General features: G+C 47.7%; 1 protein-coding gene across 1 annotated transcript in view; it reads right to left on the minus strand.

The window, feature by feature from the left end:
* The window catches only part of TBC1D15 (TBC1 domain family member 15), a 353,328-nt gene that overhangs the window by 196,514 nt on the left and 132,012 nt on the right, over positions 1-24,802 (minus strand). Inside the window, exon 5 of the mRNA XM_063927455.1 lies at positions 14,673-14,883. Within this exon, the coding sequence (XP_063783525.1) occupies positions 14,673-14,883 (211 nt within the window). The remainder of the gene's footprint in view (positions 1-14,672; positions 14,884-24,802) is intronic.

Below are 24,802 nucleotides of genomic sequence, written 5' to 3' on the forward strand. Positions count from 1 at the left end.
CCATCGAACTCCCACCTCGAGATCCCCTCAGGGTTGGTGGGCACCTTCATGCTGAGGACTTAGTGGAAGCTGAAGTGATGATCTATTCCTGAGAACTGATGTTTGCAGGTCTTCTTGTCTTACCTCTGGTGCCTCTAGCCGTATTGGAGGCACCTCTGGTCCTAGATCAAAATCTGTTAGACCAAAAGGGCTGAACAGACGGCCCCAGGTAGGAACGCCTAGCCGGCAGGGCCCCAGGAGGGAGAAAGGAGGATTTCCCTGCAGTGACTTCGGAAATCCACATATACAACTCAACCCCAAAGCGCCATTCCCCAGAAAAGGGGAGAGACTCCACACTGCGCTTGGATTCTGCGTCCGCTATCCACCGATGCAACCACAAGGCCCTGTGCGCCAACACTGCCATGGCAGAAGTCCTAGCATTAATATTGCCCATCTCCTTGAGCGAGTCACACAGGACGCGTGCAGTGTCCTGAATGTGCTTCAGGAGAGTCACCGTAGTGACCAGAGGCTAATCCCCGGAGAGCCCCTCCTGAATATGAGAAGCCCACAAGTCAATGGCATGGGTCATCCACCAACCCGCTATGACCGGCCTTTGCGATACACCTGCTGCTGTGTAGATAGACTTTAGTGTAGTCTCTGTTTTTCTTTCCCCAAAGTCCTTTATGGTAAAGGAGCCCAGGGCAGGCAGCACTGCTTTTTTTGACAGTCGAGAGACCCGATACGTCAACTACCGGGGGCTCTTCCCAGAATTTCCTACCATCAGGAACAAATGGGAAAGTGTGCAAAAAATAAGATTTTACTTAACGGAAAATCTATTTCTCGTAGTCCGTAGAGGATGCTGGGACTCCGTAAGGACCATGGGGAATAGACGGGCTCCGCAAGAGATAGGGCACTTTAAGAAATCTTTGGACTCTGGGTGTGCACTGGCGCCTCCCTCTATGCCCCTCCTCCAGACCTCAGTTAGGGAAACTGTGCCCAGAGGAGATGGACAGTACGAGGAAGGATTTTTGTAAATCTAAGGGCGAGATCCATACCAGCCACACCAATCACACTGTATAACTTGTGATACACTACCCAGTCAACAGTATGAACAACAACATAGCCTCGGTTCAACCGATAAACTATAACATAAACCTTATGTAAGCCACAACTATATACAAGTCTTGCAGAAGAAGTCCGCACTTGGGACGGGCGCCCAGCATCCTCTACGGACTACGAGAAATAGATTAACCGGTAAGTAAAATCTTATTTTCTCTAACGTCCTTGAGGATGCTGGGACTCCGTAAGGACCATGGGGATTATACCAAAGCTCCCAAACGGGCGGGAGAGTTCGGATGACTCTGCAGCACCGATTGAGCAAACATGAGGTCCTCCTCAGCAAGGGTATCAAACTTGTAGAACTTTGCAAAGGTGTTTGAACCCGACCAAGTAGCAGCTCGGCACAATTGTAATGCCGAGACCCCCTCGGGCAGCCGCCCAAGAAGAGCCCACTTTCCTAGTGGAATGGGCCTTAACCGATTTAGGCAATGGCAAACCTGCCGTAGAATGCGCCTGCTGAATCGTATTACAGATCCAGCGAGCAATAGTCTGCCTTGAAGCAGGAGCGCCAACCTTGTTGGCCGCATACAGAACAAACAGAGCTTCAGTCTTCCTGATTCTAGCCGTTCTGGTCACATAAATCTTCAAAGCCCTGACCACATCCAGGGACTCGGAATCCTCCAAGTCCCGTGCAGCCACAGGCACGACAATAGGTTGGTTCACATGAAAAGATGAGACCACTTTTGGCAGAAAGTGAGGACGAGTCCTCAACTCTGCCCTATCCACGTGAAAAACAAAGTATGGGTTTTTATGTGATAAAGCCGCAAATTCTGAAACACGTCTAACTGAAGCCAATGCCAACAACATGACCACTTTCCACGTGAGGTATTTCAACTCCACAGTTTTGAGTGGTTCAAACCAAGGTGACTTGAGGAAACGTAACACCATGTTAAGATCCCAAGGCGCCACCGGAGGCACAAAGGGAGGCTGAATATGCAGCACACCCTTCACAAAAATCTGTACCTCAGGAAGAGAGGCTAATTCTCTTTGAAAGAAAATGGATAAGGCCGAAATTTGGACCTTTATGGACCCTAATTTTAGGCCCAAAGTCACTTCTGTTTGAAGGAAGTGAAGTAGACGGCCCAAATGGAACTCCTCCGTAGGAACAGCTCTGGCCTCACACCAAGAAACATATTTTCGCCATATACGGTGATAATGTTTTAACGTCACGTCTTTCCTAGCCTTGATCAGGGTAGGAATGACCTCCTCCGGAATCCCTTTTTCCGCTGGGATCCTGGGTTCAACCGCCATGCAGTCAAACGCAGCCGCGGTAAGTCTTGGAACAGACAGGGCCCCTGCCGCAGCAGGTCCTGCCTTAGAGGAAGAGGCCACGGATCTTCTGTGAGCAACTCTTGCAGCTCCGGATACCAAGCCCTCCGTGGATAATCTGGAACAATGAGGATTGTTCTGACCCTGCTTATTCTTATTATTCTCAACACTTTGGGTATGAGAGGAAGAGGAGGAAACACATAGACCGATCTGAACACCCAAGGTGTCACCAGAGCGTCTACCGCTACCACCTGAGGGTCCCTTGACCTGGCGCAATACCGCTTTAGCTTTTTGTTGAGACGGGATGCCATCATGTCTATTTGAGGCAGTCCCCACTGACCCGTGATCTGTGCGAAGACTTCTTGATGAAGTCCCCACTCTCCCGGATGCAGGTCGTGCCTGCTGAGGAAGTCCGCCTCCCAGTTGTCCACCCCCGGGATGAACACTGCTGATAGCGCGCTTACATGGCCTTCCGCCCAGCGTAGAATCCTGGCCACTCTGCTCCTTGTTCCGCCTTGGCGGTTTATATGAGCCTCTGCCGTGACATTGTCTGACTGAATAAGAACCGTTTTTTCCCGAAGCAATTCCTCCACTTGATGCAGGGCGTTGTATATGGCCCTCAACTCCAGGACGTTGATGTGGAGACAAGTCTCTAGATTTGACCAGAGACCTTGGAAATTTCTTCCCAGTGTGACTGCTCTCCAGCCTCGGAGGCTTGCGTCCGTGGTCACCAGGACCCAGTCCTGAATGCTGAACCTGCGACCCTCTAGTAGGTGAGCACTGTGCAGCCACCACAGGAGAGATACCCTGGTCCTGGGAGACAGGGTGATCCTTCGATGCATTTGTAAATGGGACCCGGACCACTTGTCCAAGAGGTCCCATTGAAAAGTCCTCGCATGGAATCTGCCGAAAGGGATGGCCTCGTATGAGGCCACCATCTTCCCCAGGATCCGCGTGCAATGATGCACTGAAACCTGTTTTGGTTTTAATAGGTTCATGACCAGGACTATGAGCTCCTGAACCTTTTCGACCGGAAGAAAAACCTTTTTCTGGTCTGTGTCTAGAATCAGGCCCAAAAAAGTTAAACGTGTTGTAGGGACTAGCTGGGACTTCGGTATATTGAGAATCCAGCCGTGTAACTGCAACGTCTTCATGGACAGAGACACGCTGTCCAGCAACTTCTCCCGAGATCTCACCTTTATGAGTAGATCGTCCAAGTATGGGATAATTGTGACCCCCTGCCTGCGCAGGAGCACCATCATTTCCGCCATTACCTTGGTGAAAATTCTCGGGGCCGTGGAAAGCCCAAACGGCAACGTCTGAAATTGGTAGTGACAGTCCTGCACTGCAAATCTCAGGAACGCCTGATGAGGGGGGAATACCGGAACATGAAGGTAAGCATCCTTTATGTCCAGGGACACCATCCAATCCCCCCCTCCAGGCTGGCGATGACCGCCCTGAGTGATTCCATTTTGAACTTGAACCTCTTCAAGTACAGGTTCAGGGATTTTAGGTTTAAAATGGGTCCGACCGAACCGTCCGGTTTCGGGACCACAAACAGGGTTGAGTAATATCCCTCTCCTTGCTGGAGATGAGGAACTGTGACAATCACTTGTTGAATATACAATTTTTGGATTGCTGCCAACACTAGCTCCCTCTCTGACGGGGAAGCCGGCAGAGCAGACTTGAAAAACCGGCGAGGAGGCAAGTCTTCGAATTCCAGCCTGTATCCTTGAGAAACAATCTTTAATGCCCAGGGATCCACCTGCGAGTGAACCCAGACGTGGCTGAAAAACCAAAGACGAGCCCCCACTAGATCTGCCTCCCCCCGGGAAGCCCCAGCGTCATGCGGTGGACTTTGCAGACGCAGGAGAGGACTTCTGCTCTTGGGAACTAGCTGTGTGCAGCTTCTTTCCCCTGCCTTTCCCTCTGGCAACAAAGGATGATCCCCGTACCTTTTTGTTTTTATTGGAACGAAAGGACTGCATTTGATAATGAGGTGCCTTTTTTGTATGCTGCAGGGGGACATAAGGTAAGAAATTCGACTTACCAGCCGTAGCAGTAGAGACAAGGTCCGAGAGGCCGTCTCCAAACAACTCCTCCCTTTGTAAGGCAAGGACTCCATATGCCGCTTTGAATCGGCGTCTCCCGTCCACTGTCGGGTCCACAAGAGCCGCATAGCAGAAATAGACATAGCATTTATTCTGGAGCTTAATAAACAAATGTCTCTCTGAGCATCTCTCATATACAAGGCAGCATCTCTGATATGCTCTATGGTCTCCGTAGATAAGGAATCTGCCCATGCCACAACCGCACTACAAACCCAGGCCGACGCCATAGCCGGTCTAACAATAGTAACTGAATGAGTGTAAATGTGCTTCATGGTAATTTCCTGCCTGCGATCAGCAGGATCCTTGAGGGAAGCCGTATCCTGAGAAGGCAGTGCCACCTTTTTGGACAAGCGTGTCAGCGCCTTGTCTACTGTAGGCGAAGTTTCCCATCGTATCCTATCCGTTTGGGAACTTGTGGTCTCCTATCCGGAGATTCCCAAGCCTTTTCGCACAATTCACTCAGTTCAAATGAGGACGGAAAGGTGACTTCAGGCTTTTTCCCTTTATACATGTGTACCCTCGTGTCAGGGACAGGGGGTTCCTCAGTAATATGCAAAACCTCTTTAATGGCAATAATCATGTACCGAATACCTTTTGCCACCCTCGGCTGTAATTTTGCATCTTCATAGTTGACACTAGAGTCAGTATCCGTGTCGGTATCTGTGTCATCGATCTGGGATATGGTGCGCTTCTGAGACCCCGAAGGGCCTGGCGCCACAGGGACAGGCATGGACTGGCTACCTGACTGATCCCTAGCTTCAGCCTTGTCTAACCTTTTATGCAATAGATTGACATTTGCATTCAAGACATTCAGCATATCCACCCATTCCGGTGTCGGTGTTGCCGACTGCGACATGACATTCAAGCACTCCCCCTCCACATTAAGCGAGCCTTCCTCGTCAAACATGTCGACACACGCGTACCGACACACTTCACACACACAGGGAACCTCTTTTCTGAAGACAGTATCCCCTTCAAGGCCCTTTGGAGAGACAGAGAGAGAGTATGCCAGCACACACCCCAGCGCAATGACCTTGGAGACCAACACAAAAAGTTTTTCCCCCAGCCGCGCTGTATAATATGTTATCCAATTATGTGCCCCCCCCCCTCTCTTTTACACACCCCTTCACCGTGTGTAAGCAGGGGAGAGACCGGGGAGCTTCCTCTCATCGGTGCTGTGGAGAGAAAATGGCGCTGGTGAGTGCTGAGGGAGAAGCCCCGCCCCCTCGGCGGCGGGCTTCTGTCCAGCTCAAACTTACTAAAATATGGCGGGGGCTCTTTTATATACATGTACAGTGCCCACCTGTACATGTATATTGTCTTTTGCCATAATAGAGGTGTTATATTGCTGCCCAGGGCGCCCCCCCTGCGCCCTGCACCCTTACAGTGACCGAAGTATGTGAGGTGTATGGGAGCAATGACGCACAGCTGCAGTGCTGTGCGTTATCTCAGTGAAGCTGAAGGCTTCTGCCGCCTGACGTCTTCTGACTTCGGTTCTTCTGGCACTGTGAGGAGAACGGCGGCGCGGCTCTGGGGGTGGACGCCCAGTAAGAACCTGTGTTCACCCCCTCTGGAGCTAATGGTGTCCAGTAGCCGAGGAAGCAGAGCCTATCTTAGACAAGAAGGTCTGCCCCTCTCTCCTCAGTCCCTCGATGCAGGGAGCCTGTTGCCAGCAGTGCTCCCTGTAAAAAAGTAGAAAAAAATCCAAACAAAAATGCTACTAGGCAGAGAACTCAGGAGAGCTCTCTGCAGTGCACCCATCCTGCTCTGGGCACAGTGTAAAACTGAGGTCTGGAGGAGGGGCATAGAGGGAGGAGCCAGTGCACACCCAGAGTCCAAAGCTTTCTTAAAGTGCCCTATCTCCTGCAGAGCCCGTCTATTCCCCATGGTCCTTACGGAGTCCCAGCATCCTCAAGGACGTTAGAGAAATATTTTTGACACTTGGGGGTAAATTTACTAAGATGGGAGTTCTATTAAAGATGGGATGTTGCCAGTAGCAACCAATCAGAGTCTACTTCTCATTTATCTAGCACCTTCTAGAAGATACCTGGACTCTGATTGGTTGCTATGGGCAACAACCCATCTTAAATAGAACTCCCATCTTAGTAAATTTACCCCTTGGTAATTTTTGTCTGGATTTTTCCAGGCTAACTTAAATAGGTCATCTAACGCTGCAGAATCAGGGAAAGTGACATTAGGTTTGTTTTGTGTAAAGAAAAACGACTGCTGTGACGCAGAATCCTCTAGAGGGAGCTTTAACACGTCCTGTATAGCCAAAATGAGGGGTTCAATACCGGGTGTGGTATGGAGGGTAGATAGTAACTAGGTCGACAGGGTCTTTAGGTCAACAGGAACTAGGTCGACAGGGTCTAGGTCGATATGAGTTTTTTATCGGGGGGTTTTGTGTCGTTTTCTTCGTAGAGTGACCGGGAACCCCAATTAGTGCACCGTGTCCCCTCGCAGCAGATTACCGTTTCAATCGTAGTCCACGTGGATCGTTAAGTATGAAAAGGTTCAAAAAAAGAAAAAATAAGATTTTAAACCTACCGGTAAATCTTTTTCTCGTAGTCCGTAGAGGATGCTGGGACTCCGTAAGGACCAAGGGGATAGACGGGCTCCGCAGGAGACATGGGCACTTTAAGAAAGACTTTGACTCTGGGTGTGCACTGGCTCCTCCCTCTATGCCCATCCTCCAGACCTCAGTTAGAGAAACTGTGCCCAGAGGAGATGGACAGTACGAGGAAAGGATTTTAGTTAATCCAAGGGCAAGATTCATACCAGCCACACCAATCACACCGTATAACTTGTGTTAAACTAACCAGTTAACAGAATGAACAACAACATAGTTTCGGTCCAAAACCGATGAAACTATAACATAACCCTTATTTAAGCAATAACTATATACAAGTCTTGCAGAAGTAGTCCGCACTTGGGAAGGGCGCCCAGCATCCTCTACGGACTACGAGAAAAATATTTACCGGTAGGTTTAAAATCTTATTTTCTCTAACGTCCTAGAGGATGCTGGGACTCCGTAAGGACCATGGGGATTATACCAAAGCTCCCAAACGGGCGGGAGAGTGCGGATGACTCTGCAGCACCGATTGAGCAAACATGAGGTCCTCCTCAGCCAGGGTATCAAACTTATAAAACTTTGCAAAGGTGTTTGACCCCGACCAAGTAGCAGCTCGGCACAGCTGTAGTGCCGAGACCCCTCGGGCAGCCGCCCAAGACGAGCCCACCTTCCTAGTGGAATGGGCCTTAACCGATTTTGGTAACGGCAATCCTGCCGTAGAATGCGCTTGCTGGATCGTGTTACAGATCCAGCGAGCAATAGTCTGCTTTGAAGCAGGGCCGCCAACCTTGTTGGCTGCATACAGAATAAACAGCGAGTCAGACTTTGACTCCCGCCGTTCTGGAAACATACATTTTCAAAGCCCGGACTACGTCCAGCAACTTGGAATCCTCCAAGTCCCTAGTAGCCGCAGGCACCACAATAGGTTGGTTCAAATGAAACGATGATACCATCTTAGGGAGAAATTGGAGACGATTCCTCAATTCTGCCCTGTCCATATGGAAGATCAGATACGGGCTTTTACATGACAAAGCCACCAATTCTGACACACGCCTAGCCGAAGCTAAGGCCAATAGCATGACCACTTTCCACGTGAGATATTTTAGCTCCACAGTCTTAAGTGGCTCAAACCAGTGGGATTTCAGGAAATCCAACACAACGTTAAGATCCCAAGGTGCCACTGGTGGCACAAAAGGAGCCTGAATATGCAGCACTCCCTTTACAAACGTCTGAACCTCAGGCAGTGAAGCCAGTTCTTTTTGAAAGAAAACGGATAGGGCCGAGATCTGAACCTTTATGGACCCTAATTTGAGGCCCATAGTCACACCTGACAGTAGGAAATGCAGAAAACGACCCAACTGGAAGTCCTCTGTAGGGGCCTTCCTGGCCTCACACCAAGCAACATATTTCCGCCATATGCGGTGATAATGCTTTGCTGTCACATCCTTCCTAGCTCTTATCAGCGTAGGAATTACTTCATCCGGTATACCCTTTTCCGCTAGGATCCGGCGTTCAACCGCCATGCCATCAAACGCAGCCGCGGTAAGTCTTGGAACAGACAGGGCCCCTGCTGCAACAGGTCCTGTCTGAGAGGCAGAGGCCATGGGTCCTCTGTGACCATCTCTTGAAGTTCTGGGTACCAAGTCCTTCTTGGCCAATCCGGAACAATGAGTATCGTTCTCACTCCTCTTTTTCTTACTATTCTCAGTACCTTGTGTATGAGAGGAAGAGGAGGAAACACATATACCGACTCGAACACCCACGGAGTTACCAGTGCGTCCACAGCTATCGCCTGAGGGTCCCTTGACCTGGCGCAATATTTTTTTAACTTTTTGTTTAGGCGGGACGCCATCATGTCCACCTGTGGCCGTTCCCACCGATTTGCAATCTGCTCGAAGACTTCTTGATGAAGTCCCCACTCTCCCGGGTGGAGGTTGTGCCTGCTGAGGAAGTCTGCTTCCCAGTTGTCCACTCCCGGAATGAACACTGCTGACAGTGCTTGTACGTGATTCTCCGCCCAACGAAGAATCCTTGTGGCTTCCGCCATCTCCATCCTGCTTCTTGTGCCGCCCTGTCGGTTTACATGGGCGACTGCCGTGATGTTGTCTGACTGAATCAGCACTGGTTGGTCTCGAAGCAGGGGCTCCGCTTGACTCAGGGCGTTGTATATGGCCCTTAATTCCAGTATGTTTATGTGCAGACGAGTCTCCTGACTTGACCACGGCCCCTGGAAGTTTCTTCCCTGAGTGACTGCCCCCCATCCGCGGAGGCTTGCATCCGTGGTCACCAGGACCCAGTCCTGTATGCCGAATCTGCGGCCCTCGAGAAGATGAGCACTCTGCAGCCACCACAGAAGAGATACCCTGGCCCTCGGGGACAGGGCGATCAGCCGATGCATTTGAAGATGCGATCCGGACCACTTGTCCAACAGATCCCACTGAAAGATCCTGGCATGGAACCTGCCGAAAGGAATGGCTTCGTATGACGCTACCATCTTTCCCAGGACTCACGTGCAGTGATGCACCGACACCTGCTTTGGTTTCAGGAGATCCCTGACCATGGTCACTAACTCCTGAGCCTTCTCCTCCGGGAGAAATAACTTCTTCTGTTCTGTGTCCAGAATCATGCCCAGGAAGGGCAGACGCGTCGTAGGAATCAGCTGCGACTTTGGAATATTCAGAATCCAGCCGTGCCGTAGCAACACTTCCTGAGAGTGCGCTACGCTGACCAACAACTGCTCTCTGGACCTCGCCTTTATGAGGAGATCGTCCAAGTACGGGATAACTGTAACTCCTTGCTTCCGGAGAAGTACCATCATCTCCGCCATTACCTTGGTAAAGACTCTCGTGCCGTGGATAGACCAAACGGCAACGTCTGGAATTGGTAATGACAGTCCTGTACCACAAACCTGAGGTACTCCTGGTGAGGCGGATAAATGGGGACATGCAAGTACGCATCCTTGATGTCCAGAGATACCATAAAATCCCCCTCTTCCAGGCTGGCAATGACCGCTCTGAACGATTCCATTTTGAACTTGAACTTATTCATGTAAATGTTCAAGGATTTTAAATTTACAATGGGTCTTACCGAACCGTCCGGTTTCGGTACCACAAACAGTGTGGAATAGTAACCCGTTCCCTGCTGAAGGGGGGGTACCATTATTATCACTTGCTGGAGGTACAGCTTGTGAATAGCCGTCAGGACTATCTCCCTCCCCGTGGGAGAAGCTGGCAAGGCGGTTTTTAGGCAACGGTGAGGGGGCGTCACTTCGAATTCCAGCTTGTATCCCTGAGATACAATTTGTATAGCCCAAGGATCCACTTGTGAGCGAACCCACTGGTTGCAGAAATTTCGGAGACGCGCCCCCACCGCTCCTGGCTCCGCCTGTGGAGCCCCAGCGTCATGCGGTGGACTTAGTGGAAGCAGGGGAGGACTTTTGTTCCTGAGAACTGGCTGCATGGTGCAGCTTCTTTCCTCTACCCCTGCCTCTGGCAAGAAAGGATGCACCTCTGACTCTCTTGCTTTTTTGAGAACGAAAGGACTGCATTTGGTAATACGCTGCTTTCTTAGGCTGTGAGGAAACCTGTGGCAAGAAAGTCGACTTTCCAGCTGTCGCTGTGGATACGAGGTCCGAGAGACCGTCCCCAAACAATTCCTCACCCTTATAAGGCAAAACCTCCATGTGTTTTTTAGAGTCGGCATCCCCTGTCCATTGCCGAGTCCATAAGACCCTCCTGGCAGAAATGGACATTGCATTTATTCGAGAGCCCAGCAGGCAAATGTCCCTCTGGGCATCCCGCATATATAAGACGACATCTTTAATATGGCTAAGTGTTAGCAATACGGTATCCCTGTCCAGGGTATCCAACCCCTCTGACAGAGTATCTGTCCATGCTGCAACAGCACTGCACATCCAAGCTGAAGCAATAGCCGGTCTCAGTAGAGTACCAGAGTGTGTATACACAGACTTCAAGATACCTTCCTGCTTCCTATCCGCAGGTTCCTTTACGGCGGTAGTATCCTGAGACGGCAGGGCCACTCTTTTAGATAAGCGCGTCAGGGCCTTGTCAACCCTAGGGGAGGATTCCCAGCGTAACCTATCCGTTGGCGGGAAAGGGTACGCCATTAGTATTCTCTTGGGAATCACCACTTTCTTATCAGGGGAAGACCACGCTTCTTCACATAACTCATTTAATTCATGTGACGGGGGAAAAGTCACTGGCTGCTTTTTCTCCCCAAACATATTTACCCTCTTGTCAGGGACAGGGTCAGCCTCTGAAATGTGTAATACATTTTTCATTGCAATAATCATGTATCGGATGGCCTTAGTCATTTTGGGCTGTAATAGTGCCTCATCCTCGTCGACGCTGGAGTCGGACTCCGTGTCGACATCTGTGTCAACCAACTGAGATAGTGGGCGTTTTTGAGACGCTGACGGCCACTGAGGCGCCTGGGCAGGCCCGGGTTGAGAGCCCGGCTGTCCCCCGGCAGCAACATAATCAAATCTCTTATGTTATGAGTTTACATTGTCATTTAAGACCTTCCACATATCCATCCAATCAGGTGACGGCACCGACGGGGGCAACACCACATTTATCTGCATTTGCTCCGCCTCCACGTAACCCTCCTCATCAAACATGTCGACACAGCCGTACCGCCACAGCACACACACAGGGAATGCTCTGACTGAGGACAGGACCCCACAAGGTCTATGGGGAGACAGAGAAAGAGTATGCCAGCACACACCACAGCGCTATATACACAGGGATACACACTACCAGAAGTGAATTTTTCCCGATAGCTGCTGTATCAATACACCTTTTGCCTAAATTTATGTGCCCCCCCTCTCTTTTTACCCTCTTAGTGCCAGGAGACTGCAGGGGAGAGCCTGGGGAGCGTCCTTCCAGCGGAGCTGTGAAGAGAAATGGCGCTGGTGTGCTGAGGAAGAAGGCCCCGCCCCCTCAGCGGCGGGCTTCTGTCCCGCTGTTTCTGACTAAAAAATGGCGGGGGTTTTACACATATACAGCCACAGACTGTATTATGAGTCTTTTTTATGCCAGGGTGCAGCGCCCTGCACCCTACAGTGACCGGAGTATGTGGTGTGCAGTGGGAGCAATGGCGCACAGCTGCGGTGCTGTGCGCTACCTTAATGAAGACAGGAGTCTTCAGCCGCCGATTTCATCACCAACTTCTGATCTTCTGGCTCTGCGAGGGGGACGGCGGCGCGGCTCCGGGAACGGACGACCGAGGACCTTTGCCTGTGTTCGAACCCTCTGGAGCTAATGGTGTCCAGTAGCCTAAGAAGCGCAACCTAGCTGTGAACAGGTACGTTTGCTTCTCTCCCCTCGGTCCCACGTAGCAGTGAGTCTGTTGCCAGCAGAACTCACTGAAAATAAAAAACCTAACATTACTTTCTTTACTAGCAGGCTCAGGAGAGCCCACTAGGTGCATCCAGCTCTGGCCGGGCACAGATTCTAACTGAGGTCTGGAGGAGGGGCATAGAGGGAGGAGCCAGTGCACACCAGATAGTACCTAATCTTTCTTTTAGAGTGCCCAGTCTCCTGCGGAGCCTGTCTATTCCCCATGGTCCTTACGGAGTCCCCAGCATCCACTAGGACGTCAGAGAAATAAAAGTTTAAAAGAAACTGAAGAAAACTCTCTGGAGCTGCAGAGATGTGCATCCTCTCCTGAGGGCACTTTTTCAAAACTGCCTGTGGGAGAGGGCATAGAGGGGAGGAGTCAGCTCACCCAGTGAAGCAATTTAAAGTGCACTGGCTCCTTTGGACCCCGTCTATACCCCATCGTACTAAGTCTCCCCAATATCCTTTATGGATGCTAGAGAAAAAATTAATACAGAAAAAGTAATTTTTGATCATGAATAATCAAGCACTTTGAAAATGTAAATTATTCATCCTTAATTTGTGAGGTGTATTATGTAATTATGCTAATCTGTGAATTTGTATACTAGTCTGTAACAGTCTAATGTACTTTTGTTTTTTTGTTGCATGTGATACCCAATAAACAGCTCTATGGAACCTTTGTGAAGCCATATAAATAAAAGATAACCACACATGTACTGCTAATCCCTTCCATCTCAATACAGTACAATATACTGGCAGGTCATTGCTGTAGCTTCTATGGCACAGACTTTTCCAGCAGCTAGTTTAACATTGCTGTATGTGGATCGGTTTGCGTTATTCATCCAGCCTGCAAGCCACATCACTCATACCAGAATGAACACACATGCCACTCAGGCCTCCTATTTGTCAGAAAATGCCCTTACAAGCATTCAGACCACAAACGCCCTCAGATCCCCAAACGCCCTCAGTGTTCCATTTTGTCCTCCACACTTGACCACAATATGCCACTCACACCTCACCACATGTTCTTTGGACCTCCTCCATAGGTCCTCAACTGCTATCTACGCTAGTAAACTTTAGTACAAAAAAATAAAAAGAATTACCTTTAACACGGAGGTTGAAGCCTGCAGAGAAAGGAGGAGTGAAGGAGAGCATGTGGTGAAGAATAAACTCCATGCCCATCTCCTCCTATAGAGAAGATGGGTGTGGTATAGAAGATCTAGAGTCTAGATAGGCAGTCAACAGGTAGCTACCATAAGGTCGACATAACAATGGTCAACACACAAATGATAGAAACTTTTTTTTTCAGTTTTTTGGTCAAATCTTGTATGTTTGGTAATATGTAACCACCATCACACTTCGGACAAGGTGGCTTGCTCTACTACCACGGCGCTCGTCACATATAGTCCATGTGGATACTAAATCAAGCCAATGTTGGGGAAAACATTTAAAAAAAAAACACACATTTTGTCGGCCACTGTCGTGTCGGCGTTCTGAACCTGCTGATCTATTGTGCCTGATGACCTTAAGCACTGCCAATCTTTCATCTGTTGACCTTTTGTACCTGTTGACCTAATGCATGTCGACGAAATGGTGCTGACCTATTGACAGTCGTCCTAGACACTGTAGATCTATCATCCGGATAACGAGAGATCACGTGATGCAGAAACCATACACTCCCATTCCATCTTACACTCCTCCCCTTTATAAAAAGAAAGGAATAAGCCAAAGATGAACTAAGACTTATTGGGCAGTAGGTCACAAACTACTGTCCTAGAGAAAAGCAGCTGAAATCCATAAACTTTTATTTTATTTTTTTACATAAAACATTCCACAAACACTGCATACAAAAATATTTAAGGGAAATATTTTTAAAATAAGCTTAACAAAACTACGGTTCTTATGTTGTCTGCACTTTTGATATATGCTACAAGCCAGTGTTCATGGGACATGTCCTGCATATAGGTACATTTTTCTCAGCTCTGCCTCAAGTTCTTATAAATATATATAATATCACTATGGCTATAACACTGGCAAATGCTTATGGTAGACATACTAAATGTCTTGGCACTAAACTTCCTATATTGAGACATTTCTGAACATTGACACACCCCAATTAAAACTATAGGGTTACAGTCTCTTTAAACAGATTTCACAAAGTAGAGTAAGAAAACTTTTAATTGTGATAGTCAAAGATCTAATAATAGCTATATTTTCTACAATTCAAATAGAACAGAAAAGAGCCTAAAGTATTATACTTACTCACACAGCACCACATATTTTTCAAGGCACTCAAGCAGAAGCTCGCTTCCTCCTTGATGAAAGTGGAGAGCTGGAAGGATAACATCATCCTTCAAGCAGAAAACAAAATAAGACCACCCCATGCCTTCTTTGTTCTGTTTAATTGACTTGAGGTCGGTCAAGCTGAAGAGGAATGACCATTTGCTCTGGACATATATAGGACTTTGAACACCTTAAAAAGTTTAGAGAAAGAAGAGTACGATATAAATGGAGTGACAGTTAACAACATGACATCTGCATAAACATTAAGTAGGAAGTTATAATCAGAGATAGCAATGTCCACTAGACTGCTTAAAAAAATAAATTACAATTTAAACATAAGAAAAGAATTCACAGCTGTCACTACATATGTTACTTGACCCAGTTTATTGTTCTAGAATGTGGACTCAGTGACCCTCTAAACCAGGGGTGGGGAACCTCCGGCCCGCGTGCCTTATAAGGCCCGCAAAGCCGTTTGTTCCGGCCCACCCACTTGTGTAAGCGAGACACGCCGCCGCTCAGTCCGGCGGCGGCGTGTCTCAGCTGTCAGGGCAGGGAGGAGAGCGCAGCTACATGTCCGGCGGCAGCGGCAGGTAAGATCTTAAACCAGCCGCTGGTTCATGAGCCAATCAGAGCTCACGTATCGGCAGCCAATCAGGAGCCACCGCTGCCGTTCCGCGAGCTCTGATTGGCTCATGAACCGGCGGTTGGTTTGAGGTCCTACACGCCACCACCCGACATAGCCGCGCTCTCCTCCCTGCCCTGACCCCCTGACACCCGAGACACGCCGCCGGACGGAGCAGCAGCAGTGAGCACAGTGGGCTGGGCGGGCACTGTGGGGGAAATTTGTAAACCTGGCACTGTGGGGGCATTTTTGGATCTGGCGCTGTGGGGGCATTTGTATACCTGGCACTGTGGGGGCATTTGTATACCTGGCACTGTGGGGGCATTTGTGGATCAGGCACTGTGGGAGCATTTGTATACCTGGCACTGTGGGGGCATTTGTATACCTGGCACTGTGGGGGCATTTGTATACCTGGCACTGTGGGGGCATTTGTGCTTCTGGCACTGCACTGACATGTGTATCTGGCACTGCACTGACATGTGTATCTGGCACTGCACTATTGGGAGCATGTGTATCACGTCCCATTGTAACTGGCCACACCCATTTTTTGGCGCGAGCACTCAGTACCTCTAAGGGGCAGACCTACTTGGGGGCAGGGTAATTTTTAAGTTGGGAATTTTTGTATGGCCCCCGAAGGATTTTATAAATATCCAAATGGCCCTTGGTAGAAAAAAGGTTCCCCACCCCTGCTCTAAACACTGTAGATGAAGGAGTTCAGTAAACAAGAGTCAGGGGGACTCTTTGGTACAAGTTCACAAACATTCAAATATAATGAGGAACTAGTAAGTTTAGATAAAGAAAGTGAAGTAAAAAGGAAAATCAAAATATGCAAAATTCAAAAAGCAGAGAGTTAAAATAAAAACATTTTTATTTTGTAACTTGTCAATACAGATATTTAGACAGCAACACCAAAAGCTGGGTACACACTAGACGATATGTCGCCCGATACCGCAGATCGGAACGACATATCGGGTACATCATCTAGTGTGTATCCTTGATATGCATGCTCCTACAAGGTCCTAGCGACATCACCCACTGAGCCTGCAGCAGGGCCGACGAGGGATGCCACTAGCAATGACATGCCACACGTTGCAGCATGTCACATGGCTCCCCCGTCAGAACTGGAATCGGCAAGTGTGTGTGCACTTGCCGCATGCAGAGTCCTGTCGGCAGTGATGTCAGATTGGGTACATATCGATAAGTGTGCACACATCGATAAGTGTGTACCCTGCCTGCTTAATAGGTCAGTTTTTGCAGAACAAAACCACTTTGGAGCAAAGTATAAACATTTTTTGCAGCAAATTAAGACCTCATTCCAAACTACTTTATTTTCTTTGTTTTTACCTCCTCTGCCCCCACCCCCTTTACATTTAGAATTAATATTAGACATTACCCATGCCCATTTTGACTATAAAGCCATGACAGAAAGTTTTGCACTGTTTGTTCTTTGGTCTTGGCTATATTAAAATATTATATACATTTACACACGCACAGATCAAAATTATTGGAAAACTTCCTTTTTTCCAGTTTTTATTCAAATTTAAATAATTCAAGTCCAGTGTATGGCCTGAAATGGTAAAAAAGTAAGCAGTAAAATGCTGGAAGTTAAAATAAAATATTCGTTATGGTAAGAACTTACTGTTGATAATGGTATTTCTCCTAAGTCCACAGGATAACATTGGGATATGATGACGCGACAGCGGATTTGCACCAAACGGTCAAAGCTTTCGGCCTCCCAGCATGCAACGGGCCCGTTCATATACCCCCGCCTCCTGGCTCAGGCAAATCAGTTGTTTTTCCAAAGTTCAAGGCAGAAGCATCACAGAGAGCCCTAATCAGGTGAGAAAAACACACATGCACACCCTTCCGTACAAGAAGGAAGAGGTTAGTGAGTGAAAGGATCCTCAAATAAGGTGAGTCAGGGTGGGATCCCTGTGGATCCTGTGGACTTAGGAGAAATACCGTTATAAACGGTAAGTTCATACCATAACGAATATTTCTCCGGCAGGGTCCACAGGTTATCCACAGGATAACATTGGGATGTCCCAAAGCAATTTAGTGGTGGGACGCTCCTGATTGGACAGGAGAATCCTTTGCCCGAATTCAGCGTCCTGAGAGGCACAGGTATCAAAGGCATAATGTCTAATGGATGTGTTAATGGAGACCATGTGGCTACCTAACATATCTATTCTGCTGAAGCACCACGTTGTGCTGCCCATAATGGACCTACCTTACAATGAGCAGAGACATTAGCCAGAACATGGAGATCAGCTTGAGAGTATGCTTCTGAAATTTTCATCCAAAGCCACTTCGCCAGTGTCTATCAGCAGGCCATCCTCTCTTGTGAAATCTGTAGAGAACGAAGAGAGTGTCTGTCTTTCTGATGGCACTGGTACGATCCACGTAGATCCTTAAGGCACAGACTACGTCCAACGATGCATCTCCCACAGAAAGGTCCGGCCCCTAGAAGGCCGAGACTACAGTTTCCTTGTTAAGGTGGAATTTAGACACCACCTTAGAAAGATACCCAGATTTGGTTCTAAAGACCGCTCTATCTGGATAAAAAACAACAACTCTGAAATGTAGGGGAATATAACAATGCCCCTAAGTCTGCCACTCTTGTAACTGAAGTAATAGCCAGTAGAAAGAGAACTTTAGCTGTCAACCATTTAAGATCCACTCTTTTTAGTGGTTCAAATGGGGTAATTTGAAGGGCCTTTAGGACTAAACTTAAATCCCAAGGAACTGTAGGAGGAACAAAGAAGGTTGAACGTGCAACATTCCCTGGTAAAAAAAAAAGTTTGCACATCCTGCAGGTTAGCAATTTTCTTTTGGATCCATACAGTCAATGCTGACACTTGTACTCATAAGGAGCCACCCATAAACCTTTATACATTCCTGCCTGAAGGAATGCTAAGAGTCTGGAAACTCTGAAAAACGAAGGGTCACATTTTTTATCACTGCACCACTGAATATAGGCTTGCCATATTTGGTGATAAATGCAAGCTGAGGAAAGTTTCCTTGCTCTAAGCATAGTTTGAATTACCTGTTGTGAGAATCCTCTTGCCTTCAGGATGGAAGTCTCAAGAGCCACGACGTCAAAGACAGTCGATCCAGGTGTTTGTGATAACCAGCACCCTGAGACAGTAGACCTGGATGTTGAAGGAGTAGGAATGGAGCATCCATAGACATCCTCTGCAGATCTGGGTACCCATGTCTTCTGGACCAAGCCGGAGCTATTAGTATCATGGCAGCCTTACCATGTCTTGCCTTTTGCATCACCTTGGATCGCAAGGCGATTGGTGGAAACACATGAGCCAGACGAAAGTTGACAAATCATCCACAAATGACCCGTATGCGGAAACTTTGTTGTTCTGACGGGACGCCATGAGATCTATCTCCGGTAACCCCCATTATCTACCAGAGTTTGTAAGACCTTGGGGCGTAAAGCCCATTCGTTTGCATGAATGGCATGTCGACTGAGAAAATCCGCTTCCCAGTTTAGGACTCCCGGATTGAATACTGCGGACAAGGCTGGATAATGAAGTTCTGCCCACCTTAAGGTGTGTCTTACCTTTTTCATTGTGTTTTGGCTGCGAGTTCCTCCCTGATGGTTGTGGTATGCTACTGCCATTGCAATGTCCGAGAGGATTCAAACTGGTTTCATCAGAAGGATATTCTTTGCCTGAATAAATGCCATATATATGGACCGAAGTTCCAATATATTTATTGGCAGGCAACTTTCTTCCTTGGTGCACTGCCCCTGGAAACAACTCCTCCCTGATACTTCTCCCCAGCCCTGCAGGCTGGCATCCATTGTCAGAGTTTACCAATCTGATATCCAAAGGAGCCTCCCTTTATCCAGATAGGATGGGGTAAATTTACTAAGATTCGTATTTTCCCGTTTGAGGTCAAAGTTCAATCACGAATGACATCGAAAGTGTAAATATGCAACTTTTTGAATTGATTACGACTAATTTAGTAAGCTGCCGTATTCTGCATTTTCGGGTTTTCCGATGTCGATGTCATTCATTTTTTTTGGCAGTGTTTTACGTGAGTGACTTGTAAAACACTGCCGACTTTAATACAATGAATCTCGGCCGGATCTGAGAGATCCGTGCTGGGCTTCATTGTGCAGTTTGTAAAAAAAAAAAAAAAAAATGTTTAAATGTAAAAAAAAAAAATTGCGTGGGGTCTCCCCTCCTAAGGCAAACCAGCCTCGGGCTCTTTGAGCCGATCCTGGTTGCAGAAATATGGGGAAAAAATGGACAGGGGTTCCCCCATATTTAAGCAACCAGCACCGGGCTCTGCGCCTGGTCCTGGTTCCAAAAATACGGGGAACAAAAAGAGTAGGGGTCCCCCGTATTTTTGAAACCAGCACCGGGCTCCACTAGCTGGACAGATAATGCCACAGCCGGGGGTCACTTTTATACAGTGCCTTGCGGCCGTGGCATCAAATATCCAACTAGTCACCCCTGGCCGGGGTACCCTGGGGGAGTGGGGACCCCTTCAATCAAGGGGTCCCCCCCCCCAGCCACCCAAGGGCCAGGGGTGGAGCCCGAGGCTGTCCCCCCCATCCAATGGGCTGCGGATGGGGGGCTGATAGCCTTTGTGAAAAGTGATTGATATTGTTTTTAGTAGCAGTACTACAAGGCCCAGCAAGCCTCCCCCGCAAGCTGGTACTTGGAGAACCACAAATACCAGCATGCGGCGGAAAAATGGGCCCGCTGGTACCTGTAGTACTACTACTAAAAAAATATCCCAATAAAGACAACACACACACACACCTTGAAAGTATAACTTTAATACATCCATCCACACCTCCATATACACATACTTACCTTATGTTCCCACGCAGGTCGGTCCTCTTCTCCAGTAGAATCCATGGTGTACCTGTAAAAAAAATTATACTCACATAATCCATGGTTGAAGGCTCCTCTGCTTGTAATCCTTTTGTAATCCACGTACTTGAAAAAATAAAAAAACGGACACCCGACCACGAACTGAAAGGGGACCCATGTTTTCACATGGGCCCCCTTTCCCCAAATGCCAGAAACCCCCTCTGACTGATGTCTAAGTGAGTTTCTTCAGCCAATCAGGGAGCGCCACGTTGTGGCACCCTCCTGATCGGCTGTGTGCTCCTGTACTGTATGACAGGCGGCACACGGCAGTGTTACAATGTAGCGCCTATGCGCTCCATTGTAACCAATGGTGGGAACTTTCAGGTCAGCGGTTGACCGAAAGTGACCTCACCGCTGACCTGAAAGTTCCCACCACTGGTTACAATGGAGCGCATAGGCGCTACATTGTAACACTGCCGTGTGCCGCCTGACATACACTACAGGAGCACACAGCCAATCAGGAGGGTGCCACAACGTGGCGCTCCCTGATTGGCTGAAGAAACCCACTTAGACATCAGTCAGAGGGGGTTTCTGGCATTCGGGGAAAGGGGGCCCATGTGAAAACATGGGTCCCCTTTCAGTTCGTGGTCGGGTGTCCGTTTTTTTATTTTTTCAAGTACGTGGATTACAAAAAGATTACAAGCAGAGGAGCCTTCAACCATGGATTATGTGAGTATAATTTTTTTTACAGGTACACCATGGATTCTACTGGAGAAGAGGACCGACCTGCGTGGGAACATAAGGTAAGTATGTGTATATGGAGGTGTGGATGGATGTATTAAAGTTATACTTTCAAGGTGTGTGTGTTGTCTTTATTGGGGTATTTTTTTAGTAGTAGTACTACAGGTACCAGCGGGCCCATTTTTCCGCCGCATGCTGGTACTTGTGGTTCTCCAAGCACCAGCTTGCGGGGGAGGCTTGCTGGGCCTTGTAGTACTGCTACTAAAAACAATATCAATCACTTTTCACAAAGGCTATCAGCCCCCCATCCGCAGCCCATTGGATGGGGGGGGACAGCCTCGGGCTTCACCCCTGGCCCTTGGGTGGCTGGGGGGGGGGGACCCCTTGATTGAAGGGGTCCCCACTCCCCCAGGGTACCCCGGCCAGGGGTGACTAGTTGGATATTTGATGCCACGGTCGCAAGGCACTGTATAAAAGTGACCCCCGGCTGTGGCATTATCTGTCCAGCTAGTGGAGCCCGGTGCTGGTTTCAAAAATACAGGGGGGCCCCTACTCTTTTTGTTCCCCGTATTTTTGGAACCAGGACCAGGCGCAGAGCCCGGTGCTGGTTGCTTAAATATGGGGGAACCCCTGTCAATTTTTTCCCCATATTTTTGCAACCAGGGCCGGCTCAAAGAGCCCGAGGCTGGATTGGTTTAGGAGGGGGGACCCCACGCATTTTTTTTCCGAAAATTTATAACATTTCCCCCCCTTCCCACTGAAAAACATGCACGGATCTCATGGATCCGTGCATGCCTATACAAACACGGGATAAAAAAGCAGGTCTGGTTTTTTTAGCACTTTTTCACGATTTGTATTTCATCACGGCAGTGTTTGGCTATTGTCGGCAGTGTTTGTGTTTTGCACTTTTTAGTAAATTCCCGATTTCTACCAAATTGCAGGCGTATTTGACCGATGGTGTATTGATTCGTGATTTTTTTCCTAGGACTTCCAAAATATTACGAATGCCCTCATCACTGCCGTGATTTTTGCTTAGTATATTACCGAGATGACACTTTGAAGAAAAAACGGCATCTCGGTCAAAATCGGGACCTTAGTAAATATACCCCGATGTCTGTAAACACCAAGGTATAGACCTACTAACTTCCAGAGGAAGACCATAATCTGCGCTTTTATTGTCTGATGAAAAACCTTTCCACTTGGAAAGGATTAAACGTTGCAGATGTATAGAGTGGAACGGAGTATACTCCATCATGTCATATGTATACACCATCAAACCCATCACACGCATTACCGCGTAAATGGATACTGTTTGTCTGTGCAGCAACTCCTGAATCCTTAAGTAAATTTTGGATATTTTGTTCAGAGGTAAAATTACTCTCTGAATACCCAATTCCAACACAGCCCCCAAGTGAGTCATCCGTTGTGACGGAACCAGAAATGACTTTGCCCAATTTATGAGCCAACCGTATCTCTGTAACAAGCTGTTGTCTGTTGCAGAGGACACTGAACCATTCCTGAGACTGTGCCAGGATTAATAAGTCATTGAGGTATGGATTTTTTTTAAATCCTTGTCCCCTGCTAACAGAGATAAGATGCCATCACCACCATAATTTTGGTTAATACTCTGGGAGCTGTGGTCAATCCAACTGGTAGGGCCTGAAACTGAAAATGACGCTGAAGGATAGCAAACCCGACATAGCGCTGATGGGACATGGCTATAGGAACAAGTAGATAAGCATCCTAGATATCCAGGGATACCATAAAATCTTCCTGCTCCATAGCCAAAATAATGGAACGTAAAGTCTCCATATGAAACCCGAGGCACCCAAATGTACTTGTTCAGCGCTTTGAGATTGAGTATGGGCCGGAACGACCCATTTGGCTTCTGGATTAAAAACAGGTTGGAATAAAAACCTTGTCCTCGTTGTACAGGAGGAATTGAAATTATCACTCCTGACTGAAGCAACTCCTGAACTGCCTCTTGCAAAGCCCTGGTCTTCGTTTCCACTGAAGACAGGCTGGTACAAACTTTTAATGAGGGTGTTTCTTGAAAAGACCTACAGCACCTGGTATTCCCAGGTGGTTTACCATCCAAGTACTACTTAGCTTGCAAAATCAGATAAGATTGGGCAGGTCCAGTGTGGTGTGCCTGTAGATCATAACCGTGAGAAACAGTTTCTTGCACCGAGGCATCTGTAGTAGACTGCTTCCAGATCTGCGCAAATTTAAGAAGTCAGCCTCCCACACTGGGTTCCCCCAGGTGGAGGCCCGCACCATCAGGCTGATGGCTTATCTTCAAATTTGAAAACCGGTCCTCTGGTAGCCCAACACCTTTTAGTCTTACCAGACTTGTTGGATTGGGACTGTTTGCCATTACCCTTTCCTTTTGCTTTTTCTTGATTCCGAAAAAGGACCGAAAAGCTGGAAACTAGGCTTGAATTTATGTGTGAAAGGAAAACTTCACTTTCCTGGAGTGTGCTTCTGACTCCAAAATACTGTTTCATTCTTTACCAAAAAGAATATCTCCAGTAAACAAGGTTAATTATTTATTTTATTTATTATTTATTAGCAGTTTCTTATATAGCGCAGCATATTCCGTTGCGCTTTACAATTAGAACAACAATTGTAGAACAAAACTGGCCAAAGACAGACAGACAGACAGACAGACAGACAGAGGTAGGAAGGCCCTGCTCGCAAGCTTACAATCTATAGGGAAATAGGCATTGATACACAAGGATAGATGCTACCTGTCACATAATGGTTCCCCAGGTTGCTAGGTTCTTATATGATATGATCACCCAGCAATGTTGGAAGACAAAATGTGAGTTTATGTGGACTGTACAGAGGGGATGTAACTTGATAGGGAAGCTGTGAAGGTTATGTGTGTGGGTCTGAAATTTGGTAGGCTTGTCTGAAGAGATGAGTTTTCAGAGAACGTTTAAAGGTTTGGGGACTAGAGGAGAGTCTTATTGTGCGTGGGAGTGCATTCCACAGAGTGGGTGAAGCCCGGGTAAAGTCCTGTAATTTTGAGTGGGAACAGGTAATACATGTGGATGAGAGACGCAGATCTTGTGCAGAGCGGAGAGGTCTGGTAGGGAGATATTTTGAGATGAGTGAGGAGATGTATTATTGGTGCAGTTTGGTTAATAGCCTTGTATGTAAGTAAAAGTATTTTATATTTGACACGGTAGAATACCGGTAACCAATGGAGGGACTGACAGAGCGGATCAGCAGATGAAGAACGTCTGGCGAGGAAGATTAGCCTCGCAGCTGCATTTAAAATGGATTGAAGTGGTGATAGCCTATGTTTGGGAAGACCAGTAAGGAGACTATTACAATAATCAATGCGGGAGATGATGAGTGCATGGATTAGAGTTTTTGCAGTGTCTTGTGTAAGATAAGGGCGTATTTTGGATATGTTTTTAAGGTGCATGTAACATGATTTAGAGACAGATTGAATGTGTGGAACAAAGGACAGTTCAGAGTCAAGGGTGACACCTAGGCAACGAGCTTGTGGGGTGGGGTGGATAGTTGCATTGTCAACAGTTATAGAGATATCAGGTTGGTAACTACTCTTAGCTGGTGGGAAAATAATTAATTCGGTTTTGGAAATGTTGAGTTTGAGGTGGCGAGATGACATCCAAGATGAAATGGCAGACAGGCATCCAGTGACACGAGCCAATACTGGTGGTGACAAATCTGGGGAGGATAGGTAGATTTGAGTATCATCAGCATACAAATGATACTGAAATCCAAAGGAGCTGATTAGTTTACCAAGAGAGGAGGTATAGATTGAGAAAAGCAGAGGACCTAAGACTGAGCCTTGCGGTACTCCAACTGATAGAGGTAGAGAAGAGGAGGTAGAATCAGAGAAGTGAACACTGAAAGAGCGATTAGATAGG

Source organism: Pseudophryne corroboree, chromosome 6, assembly GCF_028390025.1.
Source record: "Pseudophryne corroboree isolate aPseCor3 chromosome 6, aPseCor3.hap2, whole genome shotgun sequence".
Classification (NCBI taxonomy): Eukaryota; Metazoa; Chordata; class Amphibia; order Anura; family Myobatrachidae; genus Pseudophryne; species Pseudophryne corroboree.